At 55.0% G+C, this 19,629-nt stretch overlaps 5 protein-coding genes across 5 annotated transcripts; all 5 read left to right on the forward strand.

Annotated features, from left to right (window-relative positions):
• Positions 1-147: 147 nt before the first annotated feature.
• On the forward strand, positions 148-5,033 carry CAOG_02196 (Usp8 protein). Its single transcript, XM_004348896.2, has 6 exons — positions 148-1,533; positions 1,650-3,764; positions 3,914-4,010; positions 4,195-4,225; positions 4,425-4,510; positions 4,857-5,033. Exons 1-6 carry the CDS (start codon positions 164-166, stop codon positions 4,941-4,943), a joined length of 3,786 nt encoding a protein of 1,261 aa, XP_004348946.2. The 5' UTR covers positions 148-163; the 3' UTR covers positions 4,944-5,033.
• Positions 5,034-7,667: 2,634 nt separating this feature from the next.
• CAOG_02197 (hypothetical protein) lies at positions 7,668-9,566 on the forward strand. The gene has a single exon (XM_004348897.2). It carries the CDS (start codon positions 7,791-7,793, stop codon positions 9,339-9,341), a length of 1,551 nt encoding a protein of 516 aa, XP_004348947.2. The 5' UTR covers positions 7,668-7,790; the 3' UTR covers positions 9,342-9,566.
• A 132-nt stretch (positions 9,567-9,698) lies between these two features.
• On the forward strand, positions 9,699-11,160 carry CAOG_02198 (hypothetical protein). The gene is made up of 2 exons (XM_004348898.2): positions 9,699-10,049; positions 10,268-11,160. The coding sequence occupies exons 1-2, from the start codon at positions 9,712-9,714 to the stop codon at positions 11,085-11,087; spliced, it is 1,158 nt and encodes a 385-aa protein (XP_004348948.1). The 5' UTR covers positions 9,699-9,711; the 3' UTR covers positions 11,088-11,160.
• Positions 11,161-11,198: 38 nt separating this feature from the next.
• Positions 11,199-13,690, forward strand: CAOG_02199 (hypothetical protein). Its single transcript, XM_004348899.2, has 4 exons — positions 11,199-11,581; positions 11,667-12,188; positions 12,295-12,518; positions 12,702-13,690. Exons 1-4 carry the CDS (start codon positions 11,231-11,233, stop codon positions 13,630-13,632), a joined length of 2,028 nt encoding a protein of 675 aa, XP_004348949.2. The 5' UTR covers positions 11,199-11,230; the 3' UTR covers positions 13,633-13,690.
• A 57-nt stretch (positions 13,691-13,747) lies between these two features.
• Positions 13,748-19,426, forward strand: CAOG_02200 (transcriptional regulator; the record flags this gene model as incomplete). Its single annotated transcript, XM_004348900.2, has 3 exons — positions 13,748-13,782; positions 15,116-19,100; positions 19,238-19,426. Exons 2-3 carry the CDS (start codon positions 15,327-15,329, stop codon positions 19,424-19,426), a joined length of 3,963 nt encoding a protein of 1,320 aa, XP_004348950.1. The 5' UTR covers positions 13,748-13,782; positions 15,116-15,326.
• Positions 19,427-19,629: the final 203 nt, after the last annotated feature.

The following is a 19,629-nucleotide window of genomic DNA, read 5'->3' on the forward strand; positions in this document are numbered from 1 at the left end:
TGTGTGTACTGTGTATGCCGCTCCAAGACGCCAAGTTGTTTGTCTATAAATCTTGTACAACTTTCACAGCGAGATCCAGCACCGCAGCTACAGCAAGTTTTGCTTTCACATAAACAAACAAAAAAAAAGCCTCTGTCGTTTCAGTCTTCTGCAATCGTCGGCCATGCCTTCTGTCCTTGACGGCATCGGGGACGAGGGCGGTGACGGGGCAAAGGGTGCAGCGCCGCCGCTGGTCGCTCTGCGCCCGTTGTACATCAGCTCGACCTTTTCCGAACTGGCAGCACGGCCGTGCGCCATCGACTACACCCCGGGCAAGGGCGGCGCTGGAGCGGAGGACCGCGTCGCTCGAATGGCCCACAAAATGTACACTGAAGCGCTGAGCGTGATGACGTTCGACCATGAGCGCGCATATGTGCTCTTCCTCCACAGCGCCGAGCTGGGAGTCAAGCTGCGTGCCGGCCACAAGGTGTCCAAGGACGAAGCGGCGCGGCTGGCCAAGCTCGTCACCAACGCAATGACAGCGGCAGAGACGCTCAAAGACCGCCTCAAAGCGCGCTACGAGCACGAAGCCCAGCGCGCCAAGCAACGCGAACGGGAGCACCAGCTGCAGCTGCAGTCGCAGGAAGCCAGCAAGCACAACCCTGCGGGTGCGCAAGGGCCAGCGTCCGCGTCAGCCTCCGCCCACAGCCAAAGTGACTCTCCCGCCGCTCAATTGGCAGCGTCCAATCTGACCGAGCAAGACGCGTCTGGGACACGGAGCCACGACCATGCGGCAGAGGGTAGCTATGGCAATGACACTGTCGGTGCAGATGGCATTGCCGATGCAACAGCGTCGTCGGTAGGTTCGCAGTGGTCGGCGGGCGCAAGCCTGTCGTCATCACTCCCGTCCGACTGGTCGCCGGCGCATAGCCCTGGGCCAGGTGCTGCTGGCTCTCCTCGGCAGCATCCTTCGGCGGGCAGCCCAGTTCCGAGCAAACAGAACGCAGCCGCCGCCGGTGGTGGTGGTGGTGGTGGTGCGAATCATGGGAAGGGAGCAGCGGCGCAGCCAAAGCAGCGAACCATCTCAGCGTCGGAGGTGTTTCTGAGCGACCAGAAAACAAAATCCACGCCCTTCTTGCAACCCATGCCAGTCTCGACAGATGCACTCGCCAATTGGTCGGTGTTTGAGGACGCCGGATTGAGCAGCAATGACGCTGCAAGCTCCATTGTCGCGTCCTCATCCACGTCGTCGCTGACATCGATCGGATCGCTCCTGCACGGCCCGTATGACCACTTAGGGCTCATTACGCCACAGGAATTCTTCCAAATGATGAATAGCAAGCTACCCAACCACCTGGCAGTCCTCGACATGCGCAGCGCCTCGGAAATTGCGTCGTGCGCGTTGCGTTGGCGCGACGCTGCCACACTTCCGCCACAGCTCCTCAAGGCCAACACATCCATTGGCGACCTTATTCCGTCTTTACCACGAGCCTGTGCTGAGCTTCTCTCCCGGCGGACCGAATTTGAGCATGTTGTGGTTGTCACTGCGTATGGGTAAGGCGAGCGTTTTGTTGTTGTTGTTGTTGTTGTTGTTGCTGCTGTTGTGATCGGTCGTTTCGCTGGTTGCTTCGTCCTCTTACTCGCAAGACCATTTCACAAACGATGAACAGCAATGCGACCGACCTGCAACTGGAAGAGGCGCCCGTCCGCATTCTGTTTGATAGTATTTATAAATGGGACTTTTCCTCCTCTCCTGCCCTGAAAAACCATCTGCGCTACCTGAGTGGAGGCATCTCGACGTGGCAGACCCTCTACCCGGCGCTGTGTATCACGCAATCGCCTTTGGCCAAACACACGCTGTCGAGCAGCCTGCCGGCCCACTTTGGTCAAACGGCCATCTCGTATCCATCCTTGATGACGCAGGATCAACGCACGCTGTTGGGGGAGGCGGGCATTCCGCTCCCACCCGCGTCCGCGGCAGATCGGCAGCTTGTGGCCTACCCCGAAGTACCTCGGAGTGCACTGCTGGAAGAATTGGACAGACAGGCAGAGCTTGCTCGCAAGGCCGCCATCCGCGCTCAAAAGGAGCAAGAGGAGATCGCGCAGCGTACCATGCAGGCCGAGCTCGAGGTCAACGCGCGCGAGGCCGCCAAGCGTGCTGCCGCCGAGGCCGCACGCGTGGCCGTCGAAGCGGATCGTGTGGCGCGGATTGCTGAACAACAAGCTCGCAAGCAACGTCAATTGGAACAAGAGCAGGAGGAATTGCGAAGACAAGCGGCCGCTGCACAAGAAGAAGATGAAGCGCGGCTGGCGGCGCAGCAGCAAGCGGCCGCAGCAGCAGCTGCAGCAGCGGCATCGGCTACTGCTCCCCCTGGAGACTCCCTCGATCGCACGACCAAGCCGCCCCGGGCTGTGTTCTCAAAATTGCCCCCCGCAGGTGGCGATGCCAATGCCTTTTCAGTCCAACCTGCAGCCCCGCCGTTGGCACACTCTGCCGTGGCAGCGGCCGCAGGAGCAACCACTGCCACCACCGTCATTCCAGTCATCAACCCGGAGGAGCGTGCTGCCAAACCGTCGCTTACTTCACTCTCTCCACCCCTACAGCCACCACCACCCCCAACGCGCGCCTCCGCGCCACCAGAGGCAAACCTGTCTGCACCCAAACCAAAATTCGACCAAAGCGTCAATCGCCAAATTGCCACGCCATCCCAACCACAGCCCATCCCTCGCGGTCGCCGCAAGTCGTTCGATGGAGCTCTTCCCGGACAGTCACCCTCGTCAGATATGATTGGCACGAGTCCTTCCTTCCAGCAGCAGACGGCTGGTCGGTCACCAAGCACACGCTCTGGCACGAGCCCATCCGCCTCTGTGATGTACGGCTCGCCTTCTGCGGCACCTGTGCAATCTTCGGCGTACGGCGGAGTAGGGGACGGCTTGACGGGCTTGCGCAATCTGGGCAACACGTGCTTTATGAACTCAATGCTGCAGTGCCTCAGCCACACCATGCCTGTGACCGCCTACTTTATCAGCAACAAATTCCGACAAGACGTCAACCGCTACAACCGTCTTGGGCGTGGAGGCATTCTGGCGGAAAGCTTTTCAGAGCTTTTGCGCAATCTCTGGCTGCAGCGCTTTCGATGCTTCTCGCCTTCCGACTTTCTCGGTGCTGTGTGCCGATTTGGTCCGCAGTTTGCGGGTGGCGAGCAGCACGACTCGCAAGAGCTGCTTGCCTTCCTTCTGGATGGCCTTCACGAAGACCTCAATACAAAAGGCCTGACCAAGAACAACCAGCAGCTCATCACGCAGAGCGATGGCACGCGTGCGCTTGTTGCGGCCTTGCCAAACCGAGACCAACAGGAAGAGGAGGACGAGGCTCGACGCAACATGCCGGTTGAGCTCCGTGCCGAGCGCGCCTGGCAGCGATACAAGCAACGGAACGACTCGGTCATTGTCGACATGTTCCAAGGATTGTTCAAGTCTTCCATTCAATGCGACGTTTGCCGCCACGCGTCCATCACATTCAGCCCCTTTATGTTCCTTTCGCTTCCGATTCCCTTGGACAAGACCCACCCGACCTTGGCGGATTGCATTGAGTTGTTTACTCGAAGCGAGCGCATCGACGGCGAAAACCAATGGTTTTGCGAGCGCTGTCGGCAGCATCGAAGTGCCGTGAAATCGCTCCAATTGTGGAAGCTCCCGCCCGTGCTCCTCATCCACTTCAAGCGTTTTTATTACGACGGCCCATGGCGGGACAAGCTGCATCACTATGTTGAATTTCCTCTCGAGTAAGAACAGGCAGTGGTGGTGGTGGTGGGGTGGTGGTGTTCAAGAGCTTGTTGGTTTTGTTACCAGTGTTGTTGGAATCGGTTGGAGTCATGCTCCTGCTGGGGCGGTCCATTTGCTCAACCTTTGATTGGTGTTGCTCTCTTTGCAGTAATCTGGACATGAACCCGCACGTCATTCACTCGGCTCGACGGCCCTCTACAGATGCGCGCATTCCAATTGCTCCGTACCATTTGTATGCCGTTTCGGTATGCACAGTGTTCGTGGCTGTGTTTGAGTTGCGCTGCTTTCCTTGTTTCAATTGATTGAGGCGATGCGAAAACAAACTGATTGCCGCGTCCTTGATTGTGGTTTCCAGCTGCCTCCTTATTGTACACTCATTTGTCTCATTTGTCTGATTTGTCTCATTTGTCGCGCTCTCCTTGAAACCAGAACCATGAAGGGACGATGGAAGGCGGACATTGTAAGCCCCAATTTATCCCCTACTCCCTTTTCCATACACAGACACAATCCGATCCGGATGCATTCCTTCGGATGCAAATGGATGCATTGATTTGCTTGTTGCCAACAGAATGTGGCCTGATTTTTGAAACGTCGTTCGCCGATCGCGGTTCAGGCCGTTTTCGCACTCACTTCCGTTTATTACTTCTTTGCTCTCGCAGATATTGCCTCCTGTCGCAATCCAATATCCCGCCAGTGGTATCAATTTGATGACAGCGTCGTTCGCCGTCTCACTACGTCGGTCAAGGTGGGTAAATTTGGATGTTCACATTTCGATGCGAATTCGATTCGCAATTTCGACTTTGTTTTTCCTTCTTTTGGTTTGTTTTGTACTTTTTATTTTTTTATCTTTTTGGCAAATTGATGTTTGGCCCGTTGCCTCGGCCATTCTGTGCCCCTTCTTTCGAGCCGCCATGGACGTAGTCGATGGTTGGAAGACACTGGACTTGAATGAAGAGTTGGAGTGAGCGCTGCGAATGACGAATTTTTTTATTGATTATTTTTGTTGTTGTACTTTTTTTTTTTTTGGTTTTGTTTTGTTTATGACTCGCATTCTTGTGGGCTGGCCTCATGATCTTGTTCTCACCTTGTAGACTCGAGCGGCGTATGTGCTCTTCTACACGAATCTGGACTTTGACAAGTACGTGCACCGGCACTTGTTCGAGCCCTCAGCCGAATAACCGATTGAGAGCAACTGCGTGGATTGTTGATTGTTTATTGGTTGGCGCTGTGGACAATTTTAGCACCATTGAAGTGATATTCTTTGTCAATCTGCAGTGCATCCTTTTCATTACGATGCCATGGTGACTGTTCGTCGGGTTGTGTTTGTGTTTGTGTTTGTTTTCTCCGATTCATTTCGCACCTTGTTTTTGACAAGACGCGACGTGCCCTCGCCTTCCCTTCGCCATACCGCCTGCGTCTTGCTTCTTTGGGTGGCATGACGCACACTGCGATCGTTTGCCGAAACACAGTGAAGGGTTTTCGCGTTGGAAAGACTTCAGTAAAGCCGGAGGTGTGAGCAACTGTTGGTAGATCTCGATTCTTTTCGGCCTTCCGGAGATTTTGCTTTGCCTTTTTCATCTGGCCCGGGCAATGCAGATGGGCGCCTTCTGGTTTTACTTTGATGGACAAGACTACAGCTCGGCCACGATCCACAAGGATTCAGATGGCCCAAAATGAATCAAATGAATGGATCACTCATTCTTTTTTTTTTTTCTTCTTTTTTTTTCCTGATTTTTTTTTCAACTTCTCGTAGGCTGTGTGCGCAAGTCTGCCCTTGCTGTTGGACTGTGCTGCTCCTCCCATCGGTAAGGCGCGTTTGCGCATGTTTTCGTACACCTCGTGTTGCGGTGTGAAGAAGCGATGCAAGGACCGCATGTGTCGCCTTGTGACGGCTCGGGGGCTTGGGTCTCGTTCTGTCATATGCTGATGCTTTCCCCCCCCCACCTCGCTTTGGGGCTTCGCGGCTGGTGTTTGAGTATGGATCGATGATGCGGCTCTTCATCCGACAGCCCTGAGCTTCGTGCCGCCTAGCAGTTCGAGGGATGCGGACAGACGTGTGTCAATGACGTTTGGCTGTTTTTGGTTTTCTACTTTTTTTTTCGCTTCCTTGCTGGGTGCTCTCTCGCTTCCAGTGCATGATAGTGATTCGATCATGGCCGTATCGCTCCTTTGCTGGTGTGATCGCTGTGGTGCTTGCTTGGGGAAGGCAGCAAGCCGAGCAACAGCCGCCAAACCCCAAATAAAGGGATTGCCGCTGCTTTTTTTTTTTTTTTTTTTTTTTTTTTTTTTTTTTTTGAGAACAGAGACATCAAAACAAATCTGCCGTCACCTCGTTTCGCGATGATCTCTGGTGTTGACTAATGAAGGTTGAAGGGTCGAATTTTTCAATTGTCCTGCATTACGCCATCTACACCTGTTTGCTGTTGGAGCTTGCCTCGAATTTCCCCGAGTTCCAAGTCGGCGTGTGTGGGGTGGAATGGAGGATCCGGCGTGAATTGAACTGGCGACTTTTTTATTCGCGGTTTGCCTTTGCTAAGACACTCTCTCCCAAAAACAATCTCATCGTTAAGATGTTGAATTCGGCGAGCGATGGTTGCGTGTTGCTATTGGTTGTGATGTGTCATATCGAGAAGCGGGGGGGGCGGGATGTGTGTTTCTGATATTTTTTTACTTTAACTTTTGCTTTGACACTTTTTTTTTGTATTATTTTGGACGTGTGTTGGCGTTGATCTGCGCTGACAGTTTTCGCGGCTTTTTTTTTTCTCCCTCTCTCCCTCTCTCCCTCTCTTTTTCTCTCTTGTTTGAATGCTGTCAACGAGGCGCTGCTGTCTTTCTATTGAACGCGGATGAGCTCGGGCTCCTTTTCTTTGCTTCAATTCGTTTTTCTACTTTGTATCGCGCTACGCATGTACCCTTCAAATCATTGGCATTCCTCGGGCGCATTTCTTCGCTGCATATTGCTGCTTCACCAGTCATTTTTCTTGATCGAGTCAACCAGTTGTAAAGCGAACCCAACCAAAACAACATTTGATGGGCGTTCCTCAATTCCCCAAACACACACACACACACACACACACTCGTTTCGCTTTGCCCACCTCCGCCGATCTACCTAGAGATTCTCTTGGGTAAAAGCGCTCGCTGATACGTGCAATGCGCATCGGCAACGCTGCGGGCTGGCGGTCTGTCTGGACGTCAAAATTTGAATGCGGATTCGATCGATCCCGAACATTCCTTCCCCCCCCCACACACACACACAAACGCCTTCCTTGCAGAAGATCAACCAGCATGTGGCGCACGTCATCGTGGAAGCTCGTCACGAGTGGATGCTGCGTGCGGGGACGCCCGTTGGAGTCTGCAATGCTCCCAAGCTTGTCAAACTGATTAGTCCCGAAACGCCAGTTGTCACACTTTCGGGGTTTTTCTTCAAGCATTATTTTGTATTTTCTTTTTTTTTTTTGCCGCCCCGCCCCCCCCCCCGCTCTCTACACCGCCAAATCCATCTTTACTTTTGAGAGTGGCAATGAGAGGGTGGGTTGTCCTTCCTTGTTTGCACGAACGTCGTGTGGGTGGTCGTCCCACACATGTTTTGCTCTGTGTCATGCAGATTTGGATGCGTTTTCCTCCCATTCTGCATTTTTTTTTTTTTCGTCGATCGATTCCGCTCAGATCGATTGTTTGGTACAGAATTTGGTTTTTTGATACATCATCGCGGCTTTATTTTGATTTTATCTTCATCATCATCATCATCATCATCATCATCATCTTCTTCTTCTTCTTCTTCTTCTTCTTCTTCTTCAACATTTGCTTGTGTGACCATCTACTTGTTCGTTGTGCGAAGAAAACTCACGCTTCGGTGTGACACTCTTGGGTGTGTTCGCACTTTTTGGTACTGATTGTGACAGACTTTTTCAAACTTTTGCCAATTCGGGTCATATCGAACGTTTCTCGAAGCCGCCCGCTCCTCCCGCTAGCACTCTTCCTGTACCGCACAAAGTCCTTCGCAATACGCACCCCCCAAAAATTTCATGATGGCAAGCTCCAACTTTGCCCCCGCGATGCAGACTGTTTTGGTGGACACGCCGCCACAGCAAGGCCAAAGCCGATCTGTTCTGCTGCAACCGGCGAGTGCCGTGTCGGCCAGTGCGTCGCCCACACAACTGAAAAACAGGCGATGCTTGCGAGTGGATCCGATAGCTGCTGCGCGCCGCGGCGAGGCGTCTGCATCGAGCGCGACCGCTGGCACACCCACCGGCTCTCTTGCGCGCACACGGCGTCGCGTTGTCATGGAGGACCCCGATGATCATAGCAATCCGGCGTCTCCCGTTAGTCCAGTTACTGCAAATGGCACTTTCGCCGACTTGGGGCAACCAGATTCCAGCGTGACTGCCCCTGAGCTGCAGCAACACCAACAGCAACAGCCCGAACACCTCGAGCACCTCGACCAACTAGACGCCCAACCAAGCCAATTGCACGAGCAACCACCACCACCACCACAACAACAACAACCATGCTCGCCGCAACAAGAACTTGCAATGACGGTTTGCGATGGCAGCTCGGCCACACGAGTTCGGGTTGGGTCTGTCGTTCTAGAGGAGGAAGTCCCCAACCAGGCGCGCGACTATCCATCCACGCGCTGTGTGGGCTACTGGGCAGCCGACCCCGACTACCATGTTCTGATCAGAATTATTCCCAAGGCAACGGCGCCCGTCGCAAAGCTCGCCAGCGAAGTTGCCGTGTCGCTGCAACTCGCGGACGTTCCTGGCGTGGTGCATCTTGTTGACTGCTTTGAAGATGCCGACAACCACTATTTGGTGCAAGAACACTGCCCCGACCCCCGCGCAACAAGCTTGCTCGACTTTGTCATGCAAAACGGCCGTCTGCACGAGTGGGTTGCGCTCGAGCTGTTTGAGCGCATTCTCCAGACGGTTTCAGACGTGCACGAGCGTGGAGTCGCGCTGTGCAACCTCTCGCTCGACGCCTTTGTTTTGGTGCCAGAACAGTGGGATCCCGAGCAGCCCTGGCTTTCAAGTGCCGACGCTCAACCGATCTCCCATCCCAAAATGGGCCCCGACCATCGACCAACCGTGGGCCTGCGTCCCATCTTCCACGACCTTTGCGCGGCAATGCTGGCTCAACCCGACACCCTCCTGTGCGAGCCGTTTGGTGCCGCCGCGTACATGAGCCCGGACATTTTCGCCTGCCGCCCATACAGCCCGATGGCAAGCGACGCATGGGCTCTTGGCGTCATCCTGTTTGCGCTGGTCACCGGAGGCTTCCCTTTCAATTCCGCCGTCCCGCCCATGCTCGTCAATGACGCTCGCCGAGGCCATTTTTCAACCATCAACGGCTTGTCTGCTGGTGTCCAGCACCTCGTGCACGCTCTGCTCAACCCGGTTGCCGCTCGCCGTGCAACTGTTGCTGAAGCGCTTGCGATGGTCCAAGAACTGCGGCAGACTTGCTTCATCATGCAGCAGTCTCACGGTGCTCTCTACCAACTCAACGGCGCCAGCATGCCGGGCAGCAGTGTGCTTTCTTCCGCTTTTGTGCGTTCGGGCGTTACAACAGCCTGTTGGTAACAAGCGCTACCCTCTCCCACCCATCCACTCTGTGCTATCTTTGTGTAGTAGTCCTCCGATTTCGATTTCCTCCATTGTTATTTCTTCTTCTTCTCCTCCTCCTCCTCCTCCTCTCTCGTGCTTTCGCTTGTTATTGCCTATCCCCCCCCCCCTTCCTCGTTTTTCAGTTTGTTAGTGAAACTTTCGATCGTGAAACCTTTTCGTTGTGAATAAAAATCCAAAAGGTTTGAAGTTGAAGTTTCAACCCGCCAATCCGACCCAGACGTCGATTTCTGTTGACTTCAAACGAACTCGGCAAAATAGGATACGTTTGCCATTGAATATTGAATGCAACAACAAGGCTCACTTCTCGTTCTTTGCTGGTTGAAGAATGAAGCACCGCGTTGGCTCGGTCGGCAAAGGCAAAGGAGCGTCGTCAGCTGCTGCTGCTGCTGCTGCTCGCTCGAGCGCCCGTGCCTCGCCGCTGGATGTGGCCAAGGACCAGTTCCTTGAGATTCTCGCAGGGCTGTCCACTGCGGGCGGCGCGGACTCGGACGACAGCAACGAGCTGCTCCTCGCGTTTGAGGACTTTGCCACAGACACGCTCAACGGAATGCTCCACGCTGACGACCACGATGGCGATGATGATGCTGACAATGACGACGACGATGACGACGACGACGACGAGGAAGATGCCGAGGCCCAAGACAAGGCCAGCACAATCGCTCCGTACGTGAAACAAAACGTTACTGAAAAGAAAAAAAAAAAAAAAAAGGCAAAAGATTCATTGTTTCAGTCCTTTCAATTCGCAACAGATGATCCTTTTCATACTGGACGTCAACAGCGTCAAAATTTGTGATGCTGTGGTCTGACTCATTTTTGTGTGATGTTGTCGGGTTTTGTGTGCGTTTTGCTTGCGTCTTTGCTTGCTTTTTGTTTTTGCGCAGGGGAAATCCGCGCCACGCCCGACGCATGCTGCGAACAATTGCGGGCGAACTGCGCGAGCGCGTGCCGTTCGAGGCGCAGGCTCCCGGCGAAAAGATTGTCTTCCCTCAGAAGGGCGAGTTTGCAGGCTGTGACGCGTCCAACTCGGTGCACGTCGACGCCTTCCTGTACGACGATGATGCCGTCGACCAGCTTGTCGATGCCGGCAAACTCTCGCGCTCGTACTGCACAAAGTGCGGCTCGCAAGACACGCGAGAGCTGACTTTTGTGTCGCACTCAATTTCGCATTCGCAGGCACGCTTCATCTTTCGAGATGCTTTGCCGCCGCTCGACTCGAGCACCACCGTTGTCGATGTCGGCTCGCGCCTCGGCGCGCTGCTGTATGCCGGCTACCTGTACTGCCCGAGCGCGCGCTTTGTTGGTGTGGAGATGAGCGACTACTTTTGCAAGCTGCAAGAGGAGATTATTGCCAAGCATTCCTTTGGCGATCGCATCAACATTGTCTGTGCCGACGTCCGAAGCCAGGGCGAGCTGCTCAAAAAGGCCGACGTCGTGCTGCTCAACAACGTCTTCCAGTTCTTTGTGGACGAAGCCGGGCAGCAGGCCATCTGGCGTTTCCTGCGCGAGTCCATTCGCAAGAAGGGCGCGCTCGTCATCTCCGTTCCCTCCCTTCAAGAGGCTTTGGAGCAGGCCGGCTTGGCTGGCGACAAGATTCTGGATGGCTGGCTCGAAAAGGTCGAGCTTGCCTATCCTCTCAACGACGATGGCGATCCAGATGAAGAGAGCGATGCGCTGAACGTGCACATGTACACCGTGTTGTAAAAAAAAAAAAAAAAAAAAATGTGGTGGTTGTTGTTGTTGTTGGCAAAAAGAAATGAACGTGTTTCAAGTGCCATTTTCTTTTACATGTCTTACATGTTCTCAGTCTTCGCTTTTGTGTATGAGCGATTGACCGCGCACAAAGCATGTTGTTGTTGACAGAGCTGCTTGTCGCCGTTGCCTGCGTTCTGGCGTGTTTGCTACTGTACGTGCGTCAGAGGCCGCCTCGCCGCCCACCAAGCCCGACCGACGCTGCTCCGAAAGCGAAAGCGGCTGCGCTCTTGTCGCCCGTAGCAGCGACCCAGCAGCAGCAGCAGCAGCGCCGGCCTGCAGCCTCAAGCAGCCCAAGCACGAGCGAGCAGCCCAATCTGGAACAAAAGCCCGCTCCTCCTCCTCCATCCGCGCCACCGCGCGTGTCGGGCGGCTACTGGTACTTTGGCCATGCATTCGCACTGGCATTCAATCCCGTGGCGTTCTGGCAGGCGTGCCGTGAGGAGGTTTGTCGAGTCTTCTGCGTTGCTGATTTTTGATCTGCAGCAAATTTTCACTCACTGGTGGTGTTTTGTCTACAACCTCACACAGTATGGACCGGTGTTCTCATGCACAGTGATGGGCAAACCATACACCTTCCTGTCGGACGACGACGGCCCGCGGTTCTTCTTGAACGTGCCGCCAAGCAGTTTGGCACCCGCCACGCTTTCGGATGATCCGGCGCGGAGCTTCTTCCCAGCCTACTTTTTCGCGGCGGCCACATCCGAAGCACGCGATTGGATGCACACGGCGTTGGCCGAGTACTCACGGCGCCCGACATTTCCGGCGGTGGTGCAAGAGTGCGTTGAGGGCTTGGACGAATTCTGGGACAAGATGGGCTCCCACGGCGAGCTCCGGTTGTTTGACACGATGGAAGAAGCTGCGTTTCGAGTGGCAACCATTGCATACGGTGGCCGCGAGCTCCAGGGAGAGTTCTTCCACGAGTGGAAGTCGTACTTTGTCGACACGGACCTTCAGTCTGGCTTCCTGACTGGCAAGACGCAAATGTTTGATCCACGTCTCTGGTGGCGCAGGTCGATGGTTTTCAACGGGCTCGAGCGGCTTCTTGAGAGGGTGAGTAGGAGACGAGAGAAGTATGTGGCGAGCTGCAATGTCGTCGCTCAATCTGAACGTCCACGCATTGTCACGCATTCATTTTCCCCCATGAACCGTCGTCTAGATTGTTGAGCGACGACTTCTTGAAGGCGGTGACCTCGGTGGAGACTACATTGCCTTGCTGATACGGCAAGCACAGCACGAAAGTCAAAGTGCCGACTCGGTCGCCTCGACTGTGCCACAACGCGTTTTGGCGCGCCTGTTTATGACCGTCTCGGATGCGTTTATGAATGCGTATATTCATGCCGCGTGGACGTTGGTGCATGTCTTGTCCACGCCCGCGCTCACGTAAGTTTCTTTTTTTTTCTTCTTCTTTTTTTTGTTTGTTTTGTTTTGTTTTGTTTGTTTGTTTGTTTGTTTTTCTTCGTTGTTGTTGATGTTCAAACCCGTCACGGTCAAAACAATCGCTCACACATTGGCGCCGCTCGTTGACGCCGGTTTTGTCTTGTGCTTTCCACCATCATGTCACAGCTATCATGTCGCAGCCGAGATTGAGAATGCTGGAAAATCGACCACTGGCGCCCCGGCAGCGACCGGCCTGATCCATAGCTTGCCCCTCGTCGACGCCAGCATCGAAGAAATGCTCCGGCTGAGCACGTCCGGCGTTACGATTCGCACGTTAAGCCAAGCCGTGCCTTATGGCGCGTTTCTCATTCCCGCAGGTCACACGGTCGCTACGACAGCCTTCTTCCGCCACCACAATGCCGAAATCTATCCTTCGCCGGCGCAGTTCAATCCTCTGCGCTTTTTGCCATCAAACTTTTCCTTGCCGTCCCCAAAGTCGCCAACCTCTCCAGGAATGCGGCCCTCGTCGCCCCCGTTGCTTCATCTGCACCATCCGCATGTTGAGCATCCAGCAGCGCACCACCACCACCATCATCATCATCATCATCCGACACACATTACAAGAGATGGCTCTGTGGTTCTCGAGCGGCCGCCCCTCGCTCCCTCAACGACTGGCATGCAGACAAGCCAGCTCGTCGACACGAGCGAAGAAGAGCTGAGCGCCGATGAAGGTAGCGATGCCGGCGAGCCATCGACCGCTCCAACTCCTCGCGCCCAACAAGGACTGGGCCATCCACAACGCACCGTCGTCGCAGACAGCTCCTCCACTCGAGACGCTGCCAGTGCTTCCTCGGCGCCACCCCCTCAGCGTGCTGTGCCCGATTCCGCCATTGCGGAACTGCCGTACACGAACATACCGTTTAACGGGCGCTACTGCGCGTGTGTCGGCCGCATGTACATGACCACCTTTACAAAAGTGCTGCTGTCGGTCGCGATCACTCGGTTTGAGCTGTCCTTTGCTGGCGAGCCGCCCGCCATTCCCAACAGCTGTCTCACCGTTGTAACAAAGCCCTCTCGCGATTGCTTGTTGCGATATCAGAGTCGCGAGGCGTTGTAACAATGTAATTTTTTTCATTTTGTCCCTTTTCATTTTTCCTTTTTCATTTCGAGCTCAAAAACTGAAACATTTTCTCGTTTTGGGTTTTTGGTTCAGTTTTTTTTTTTTTTTTTTTATTATTCCCGGTTTTTTTTTTTCCTGTGTTTGACGGTAAACTGTGTTTGTCCTCAACTTGGACAATCCGCCTCTGTTCAGAGCGGCTTGGTCGCTCCACCCCACTTTGCAGAATAGAAGCCCTGTCCGCAGAAGGGGCAAACGCGGGGGTGCACAAGCAACGGATGGACGAGAGGTTTTTTCGCATCACGATTTTCGTTTCAGCTGTTTGGCGCTTTTTTTTTTTTTTTTTTGTTCAACTGTCGAACAAGAAGAAAAACCGCCGCCTCGGCTTGCGTGCTGCGCCTGTTGCAGCCTTCACAGCCGAGCAGCGTTGCCTCTCCCGTACATCGCTTCACTCTCTTCATCGCTGCGTGGAGACGCAGCTGCGGTGCTCGTGGCACTCGGCAATCGCCGTCGTCCTCCCAATTTTCCGTGTGCCAATCATGCCGCGTTTTCTTTTTTTTTTTTCTTTTCTTTTTTTTTGAAGTGCTGTGCGCCATCGCCCTTGCCCCTCTTCCCCCTTCCATGCCTTGCTCCAGCCTCGTGCTGTCTCGCTCGCCATCTCTCTGCACACGCAATGATTGACTGCGTTGGGGGCTCCGTGCTTCTTTTGTCTCAGCGCTCAGTGTTGTCTGTGGTGCTTGTGGCACACGCGACAACTCGCCCCAATCTCTTCCTTTTTTTTTTTTCGTTTTTTTTTTTTTTTCATTTTCCGCTTGCGAAACATACAGATCTCGCGATTTTTTTTTTCATTTTTTTCAGTTTTTTGGGGGTTTTTTTGGTTGGTCGATTTCCCTCTGCACCCAAACTTCTGACCGGCAAAGAAGAGCGGACAGTGTCTTGGCGTTGCTTCCCGATAAAGTTGTGAATGAGGTGTTGCTCGATCCGTCCTCTGGGCTCACAACGCCGTCCGCCTGCGTCGTTCCAGCCAGCAACAGCCAGCAGTGGGAGAAAACGGTCCATCGGGAAAAAAAAAAAAAAAAAGTTTCAAGTTTGTCGATTCAACTTGCGACCCACGCTCCGCCTTGCACAGACGGCCGGGCGCTTCCTCTTTTCACCTCGCGCGAGATCGTGCTTTTGTGTATTGGTTTGTGGTGTTTCGGTTATCCCTTGTGGCTCTGTGGTTTGTCTTGGGAGCAGGCACCTTTTTTCCCTTTTTTTTCCTTTTTTTTTTCCTTTTCCTTTTCCTTTTCCTTTTTTTTTTTTCTTTTTTCCGATGACTATTTTTTTTTTCATTTCGCGCCTCTTTCAGCGTCCCGCTCCATCACTCCTCCCCCCGTCACTCATCGACACTGCTTGTATTGCATGTTTCACTCGATTTGCAACACTCACCTTCTGATTGCTCCTTGTGCGTTTGGCTGCCTCGTTCTCCATTGGTCGTTTTTAGGTTGTTTCTTTTTTTTTTTTTTTCAAAAAAAAAGACCTTCAACAAATCCAGCGCGCGTTTTTGACAAAACAGCGTCATCAAACAACCGTTCGTTCGTTCGCTTTGGTGCCTCTCAACTCGCCCTTCCCATCTGTTCCGACACCCAACAACATCCAAAGGCAAATCGACACCTCTATCAATTGTTCTCAACTCCAAAAACAAAAAAACAGCCATGAGCGCGCCGCCAGTTCCAGGAGAACAAGTGATGCAGCAGACGGCCGAGCACATGCCACCAGCTGTGGCCCCGATGATGGTCGTCGCCCCGCCGCAGCCTGGACAGCCACACGACGAGGAGGCGTATCGCATGCGCAGACACGAGGAGCTCCAGCAGCCAGTCATGTACCAGTCGCCCCTTCAGCAGAGCGTCCAGCCCCCACCGTTGCAAGCAGCTCAACAACAGCAGCAGCAACAGCAACAACAGCAACAGCAGTCAGGCGCTGCTGCTGCTGGTGGCCAATCGCAAACCTTCCACAAGCTCAAAGTGGAGGACGCGCTGTCGTACCTGGACCAGGTCAAGCTCCAATTCATCAACCAGATGCAAGTCTACAACCAGTTCCTCGACATTATGAAGGACTTCAAATCGCAGAGCATCGACACGCCCGGCGTCATTCTGCGCGTTTCCACCCTCTTTGAGGGCCACCCGGACTTGATTAGCGGCTTCAACACCTTCCTCCCGCCGGGCTACAAGATTGAGGCGTCGTTGGAAGGAGCCGTCACCGTCCACCAACCGGGCGATCGCGGTCCGCAGCAGATCTATCCCGGGCAGTTGCAGCACCTCTTGCCGCGCGTCCCGACACCGCCTACACCTGCCCAACAGGCGCAGGCCCAACAGGCGCAGGCGGCTGTCCAGCAAGCGGCTCGCAAGCAACCCGTCGAGTTCAATCACGCCATCAACTATGTCAACAAGATCAAAACGCGCTTTTCGCAGCAGCCCGAGACGTACAAGGCCTTCCTTGAGATTCTGCAAACCTACCAAAAGGAGCAACGCACCATCAAAGAGGTCTACGCCCAAGTCGCCAACTTGTTTGTGTCGCAGCCTGACTTGCTGAACGAGTTTTCCCAGTTTTTGCCAGAGGCTGTGCCGATTGCCCAGCAAGCACAACAAGCACAGCAGCAACAGCAACAGCAGCAACAGCAACAGCAGCAGCAAGCAGACGGCGTCAATGCGGCTCATAACGCGGCTGCGGCTGCCATGAGCGCGATGCCTGCTCCAGCCCATCTCGACGGCGGCGGCAAGGCTCCCGTCATGCGCAACATGGTCCCCGGTCCATCGGGCCCTGTCCCTATGGACTCGCAGTCCAAGGGCGGCAAGCTTGCCAAGACGACTCGCCGTGGTGCTGCGCCGGCCGGCCCTGCTGCTGCTCCTGCACCCACCCCCGCCGGCAACCGTCCGCCCTCGCAGCAGCAACCCACGCCGCCACCGCCCCAGGTGCAACCGCACCCCATGTATATGCAGCCCGGTCCGGTGCCCTCCAACGCGCCCATGCACCCCATGGCGATGCAACAAGTGGGCATGCAGCCGCAAGCCATGTACCCGCAGCACCCGTATGGCCACCCGATGCCTCAGGCGCCCGGGCAGCCCCAGCAGCAGTCCCAGCAACAACAACCGCCACAGCAACAGCAGCAACAGCAACAACAACAACAACAACAACAACAACAGCAACAACAGCAGCAGCAACAACAGCAGCAACAACAACAGCAGCAGCAGCAGCAGACGGCTGGTGGTGCCGCGGCTCTTGGGAAAAAGAACAAGAACAAGGGCAAGGACGGCCCGCAGGCCGGCTATGGCCAAGCAGATGTCTACCAGCAAAAGATGGCCACGTTTGGTGCGCCTCCGACCGGCGCGCCCTCGTCGATGGGTCAGAACTCTGGGGAGGAGTTGGTCTTTTTCGAGCGCGTCAAGAAGGCGTTGAACAATCAGCAGGTCTACGAGAACTTTTTGCGCATTCTCAACATGTTCACCAACGACCAAATGAGCCGAAACGAGCTCGTCATTGCGGTGCAGGGCATCCTTGGCAAGCACGCGGATCTGTTTGAGTGGTTCAAGTCCTTCCTCGGCTTCCCGCTCAACGAGCAGACAGTGTTGCCGCATCACATGGGCCCGATGGGGTTGATGCAACCCGGCGTCCACCACGCGGCGATGAGTGGACCCATGGGTCCGATCGGCATGGCTCCCCCGATGAACTCGGCCTCCGCCGCCGCTGCAGCGGCTGCTGCTGCGGGCGCTGCGGGTGGCCATCCGGGCATGATGATGGGAATGCCATCACAGCCAGGACAAGCAGGCCCGCATCATCATCATCAGCAGCAGCAGCCGCCCATGTCGCAAGCGCAAGCCCAGCAGCACCAGATGGAGCCGACGCCGTGGCAACCGGTCGACTTTAACAAGTGCAAGCGCCTGGGACACAGCTATCGCGCGCTCCCGAACGATTTCATTCTGCCTCGCTGCACTGGCCGCACCGAGTTGTGCGAGTCTGTGCTCAACGATCAGTGGGTGTCCTTCCCAACCTGGTCGGAAGATACGGTCTTTGCGTCGTCACGCAAGAACGTTCACGAGGAAGCCTTGTATCGCGTCGAGGACGAACGGTTTGAGTTGGACATGGTGATTGAGGCCAATCTCGCCACGATTCGAGTGCTCGAGCCAATTGCGAAGCGCATTTCCAGTCTGTCCCGCGAAGACGCCGCCAAACTGCGTCTGCACAAGAATCTCGGCGGGCAGTCCGAAGTGATTCATCTCAAGGCCATCCAGCGCCTGTATGGCGAGCGTTCTGGCGAGGTGGTTCAAGCCCTCAAGAAAAACCCTGCCGTGGCCGTGCCGGTGGTGCTTCGTCGTCTCAAGCAAAAGGACGAAGAGTGGCGCCGCGTGCAGCGCGAGTGGAACAAGATTTGGCGCGACGTCCACGAGCAAAACCGTCTTCGCTCGCTCGACCATCAAGGCCTCACATTCAAACAGACAGACAAGAAGGCGATCGGCAGTCGCGCGCTCCAGCAAGAAATGGAGACGGCACTCAACGAAGCCAAGACTCGCGCGCGCAGCTCTGTCGTTGGTCGCTCGGCGCCTTCGTCTGCTTCGACAGCCAGCAATGGGGACGCTTCTGCTTCTGCTGCTACTGCTGCTGCTGCTGCTGCTTCAACCACGAGCAAGACGAATGGTGACGCGGGATCACACGCAACCCCCCTCACTCCCGCGGAAATCCTCGCCGCGCCCCATCTCAAGTTCTCACTTCCATACGACACCTTGTTCAACGAGGTTGCCAATCTCCTGTCCTACTACCTCAAGAACATTGCTCCCGCCACCAACAATACCGACAAGGAGCGTGTCGAGCCGCAACTGCCGGCATTCTTGTCTGATTTTTTCGCCCGCGAGCCAGTCACGCCCGACCCGCTGTTTACCACCGCTGTGACGGATATTTCCACTGGACCTAGTCCCCAACAAGTGTCGACGACCTCGAGTGCAGAGCCCGCCGGCATGGACACGGCTCCAGATCGCGCTGCAGGAGCGGAAGGGGACGGCTCAGCTGCTGCTGCTGCTGCTGCTACCAGGCCAACCGTCAAGCCCTCGTGGGCTGCCAAGATTCTTCCTCCAACGGACACGAGCGTGCGAACATTCTACGCCAACCTCCCCTGGTTCTTGTTCTTCCGATTGCTTGCGACGCTGGTGGAGCGTTTGGGCAAGCTGCGTCAGCATGCCGAGTCGCTTGCTACCGCCTACCTGACCGCTGGCGGGGACAAGACCATGGATCCCGAGATTGCCTGCAAATTGAACGTCAAGGTGGCCCTCGACTACCAGCCGCACATGTACTGGAGTGCGTTCATCAAGCTCCTCCGCTCCATGCTCGAGAATGAGATTGACCTGACGACCTTTGAGGACTTGTGTCGCGAGATGTTCACGACCAGTGCCTACCCCGTGTTTACCATTGACAAGCTGCTGCAAACAGTGGCACGCCAGGTGGGTTTTTTTTTTTGGGGGGGGGGGTGTTTTTCTTGTGTTTGTATTGGAGGGTGGGGGTGGGGCTTCTTGTGGTGGGCCGTCTTTCTGGAATTCAAATCTCACCAAATCCTCTTTGTTCTCTTTTGCGTGTGTAGTTGGTGGTCGGCTTTACCGACGATACTGGGTCGCGACTCCTCCAACTCTACCAAACAGAGCGCAGTCGTGTCTCAACTAGCAAAGTCACGGACGATGCGTACGCCAACGCTGCCTCCGGGCTGATTGAAGACGCGTGTTACCGAGTGACCTATGTATGTTTCACACTGAAGGTTTTGTGTGGAGGTTGACGCGGCGCGTGGGTTTTCACTTTTTGTCGTGTTTGGCGGTACATTGTTCTTTTTGTAGAATCCTGTCACGCGCGAAATGGCCTTCTACCTGGTTGATCGCACGGATGTCATCCCTGCCGATCCGGCTTCTGTTCAAGAACAATGGACTCAGTATGTTGACCGCTATCTCAAAACCGAGGCCGTGGATGACGCGCTACTGGAAC

This window comes from Capsaspora owczarzaki (genome assembly GCF_000151315.2).
Source record: "Capsaspora owczarzaki ATCC 30864 unplaced genomic scaffold supercont2.3, whole genome shotgun sequence".
NCBI classification, from domain to species: Eukaryota; class Filasterea; order Ministeriida; family Capsasporidae; genus Capsaspora; species Capsaspora owczarzaki.

Coding starts and splice junctions, on each gene's coding strand:
- CAOG_02198 (XM_004348898.2), top strand. CDS start 9,712: ATGAAGCACCGCGTTGGCTCGGTCGGCAAAGGCAAAGGAGCGTCGTCA. Junction 10,050..10,267: donor AAGGCCAGCACAATCGCTCC/GTACGTGAAACA, acceptor GTTTTTGCGCAG/GGGAAATCCGCGCCACGCCC.
- CAOG_02196 (XM_004348896.2), top strand. CDS start 164: ATGCCTTCTGTCCTTGACGGCATCGGGGACGAGGGCGGTGACGGGGCA. Junction 3,765..3,913: donor TATGTTGAATTTCCTCTCGA/GTAAGAACAGGC, acceptor CTCTCTTTGCAG/TAATCTGGACATGAACCCGC. Junction 4,011..4,194: donor ACCATTTGTATGCCGTTTCG/GTATGCACAGTG, acceptor CCTTGAAACCAG/AACCATGAAGGGACGATGGA.
- CAOG_02199 (XM_004348899.2), top strand. CDS start 11,231: ATGTTGTTGTTGACAGAGCTGCTTGTCGCCGTTGCCTGCGTTCTGGCG. Junction 12,189..12,294: donor TCGAGCGGCTTCTTGAGAGG/GTGAGTAGGAGA, acceptor ACCGTCGTCTAG/ATTGTTGAGCGACGACTTCT. Junction 12,519..12,701: donor TTGTCCACGCCCGCGCTCAC/GTAAGTTTCTTT, acceptor ATCATGTCACAG/CTATCATGTCGCAGCCGAGA.
- CAOG_02197 (XM_004348897.2), top strand. CDS start 7,791: ATGATGGCAAGCTCCAACTTTGCCCCCGCGATGCAGACTGTTTTGGTG.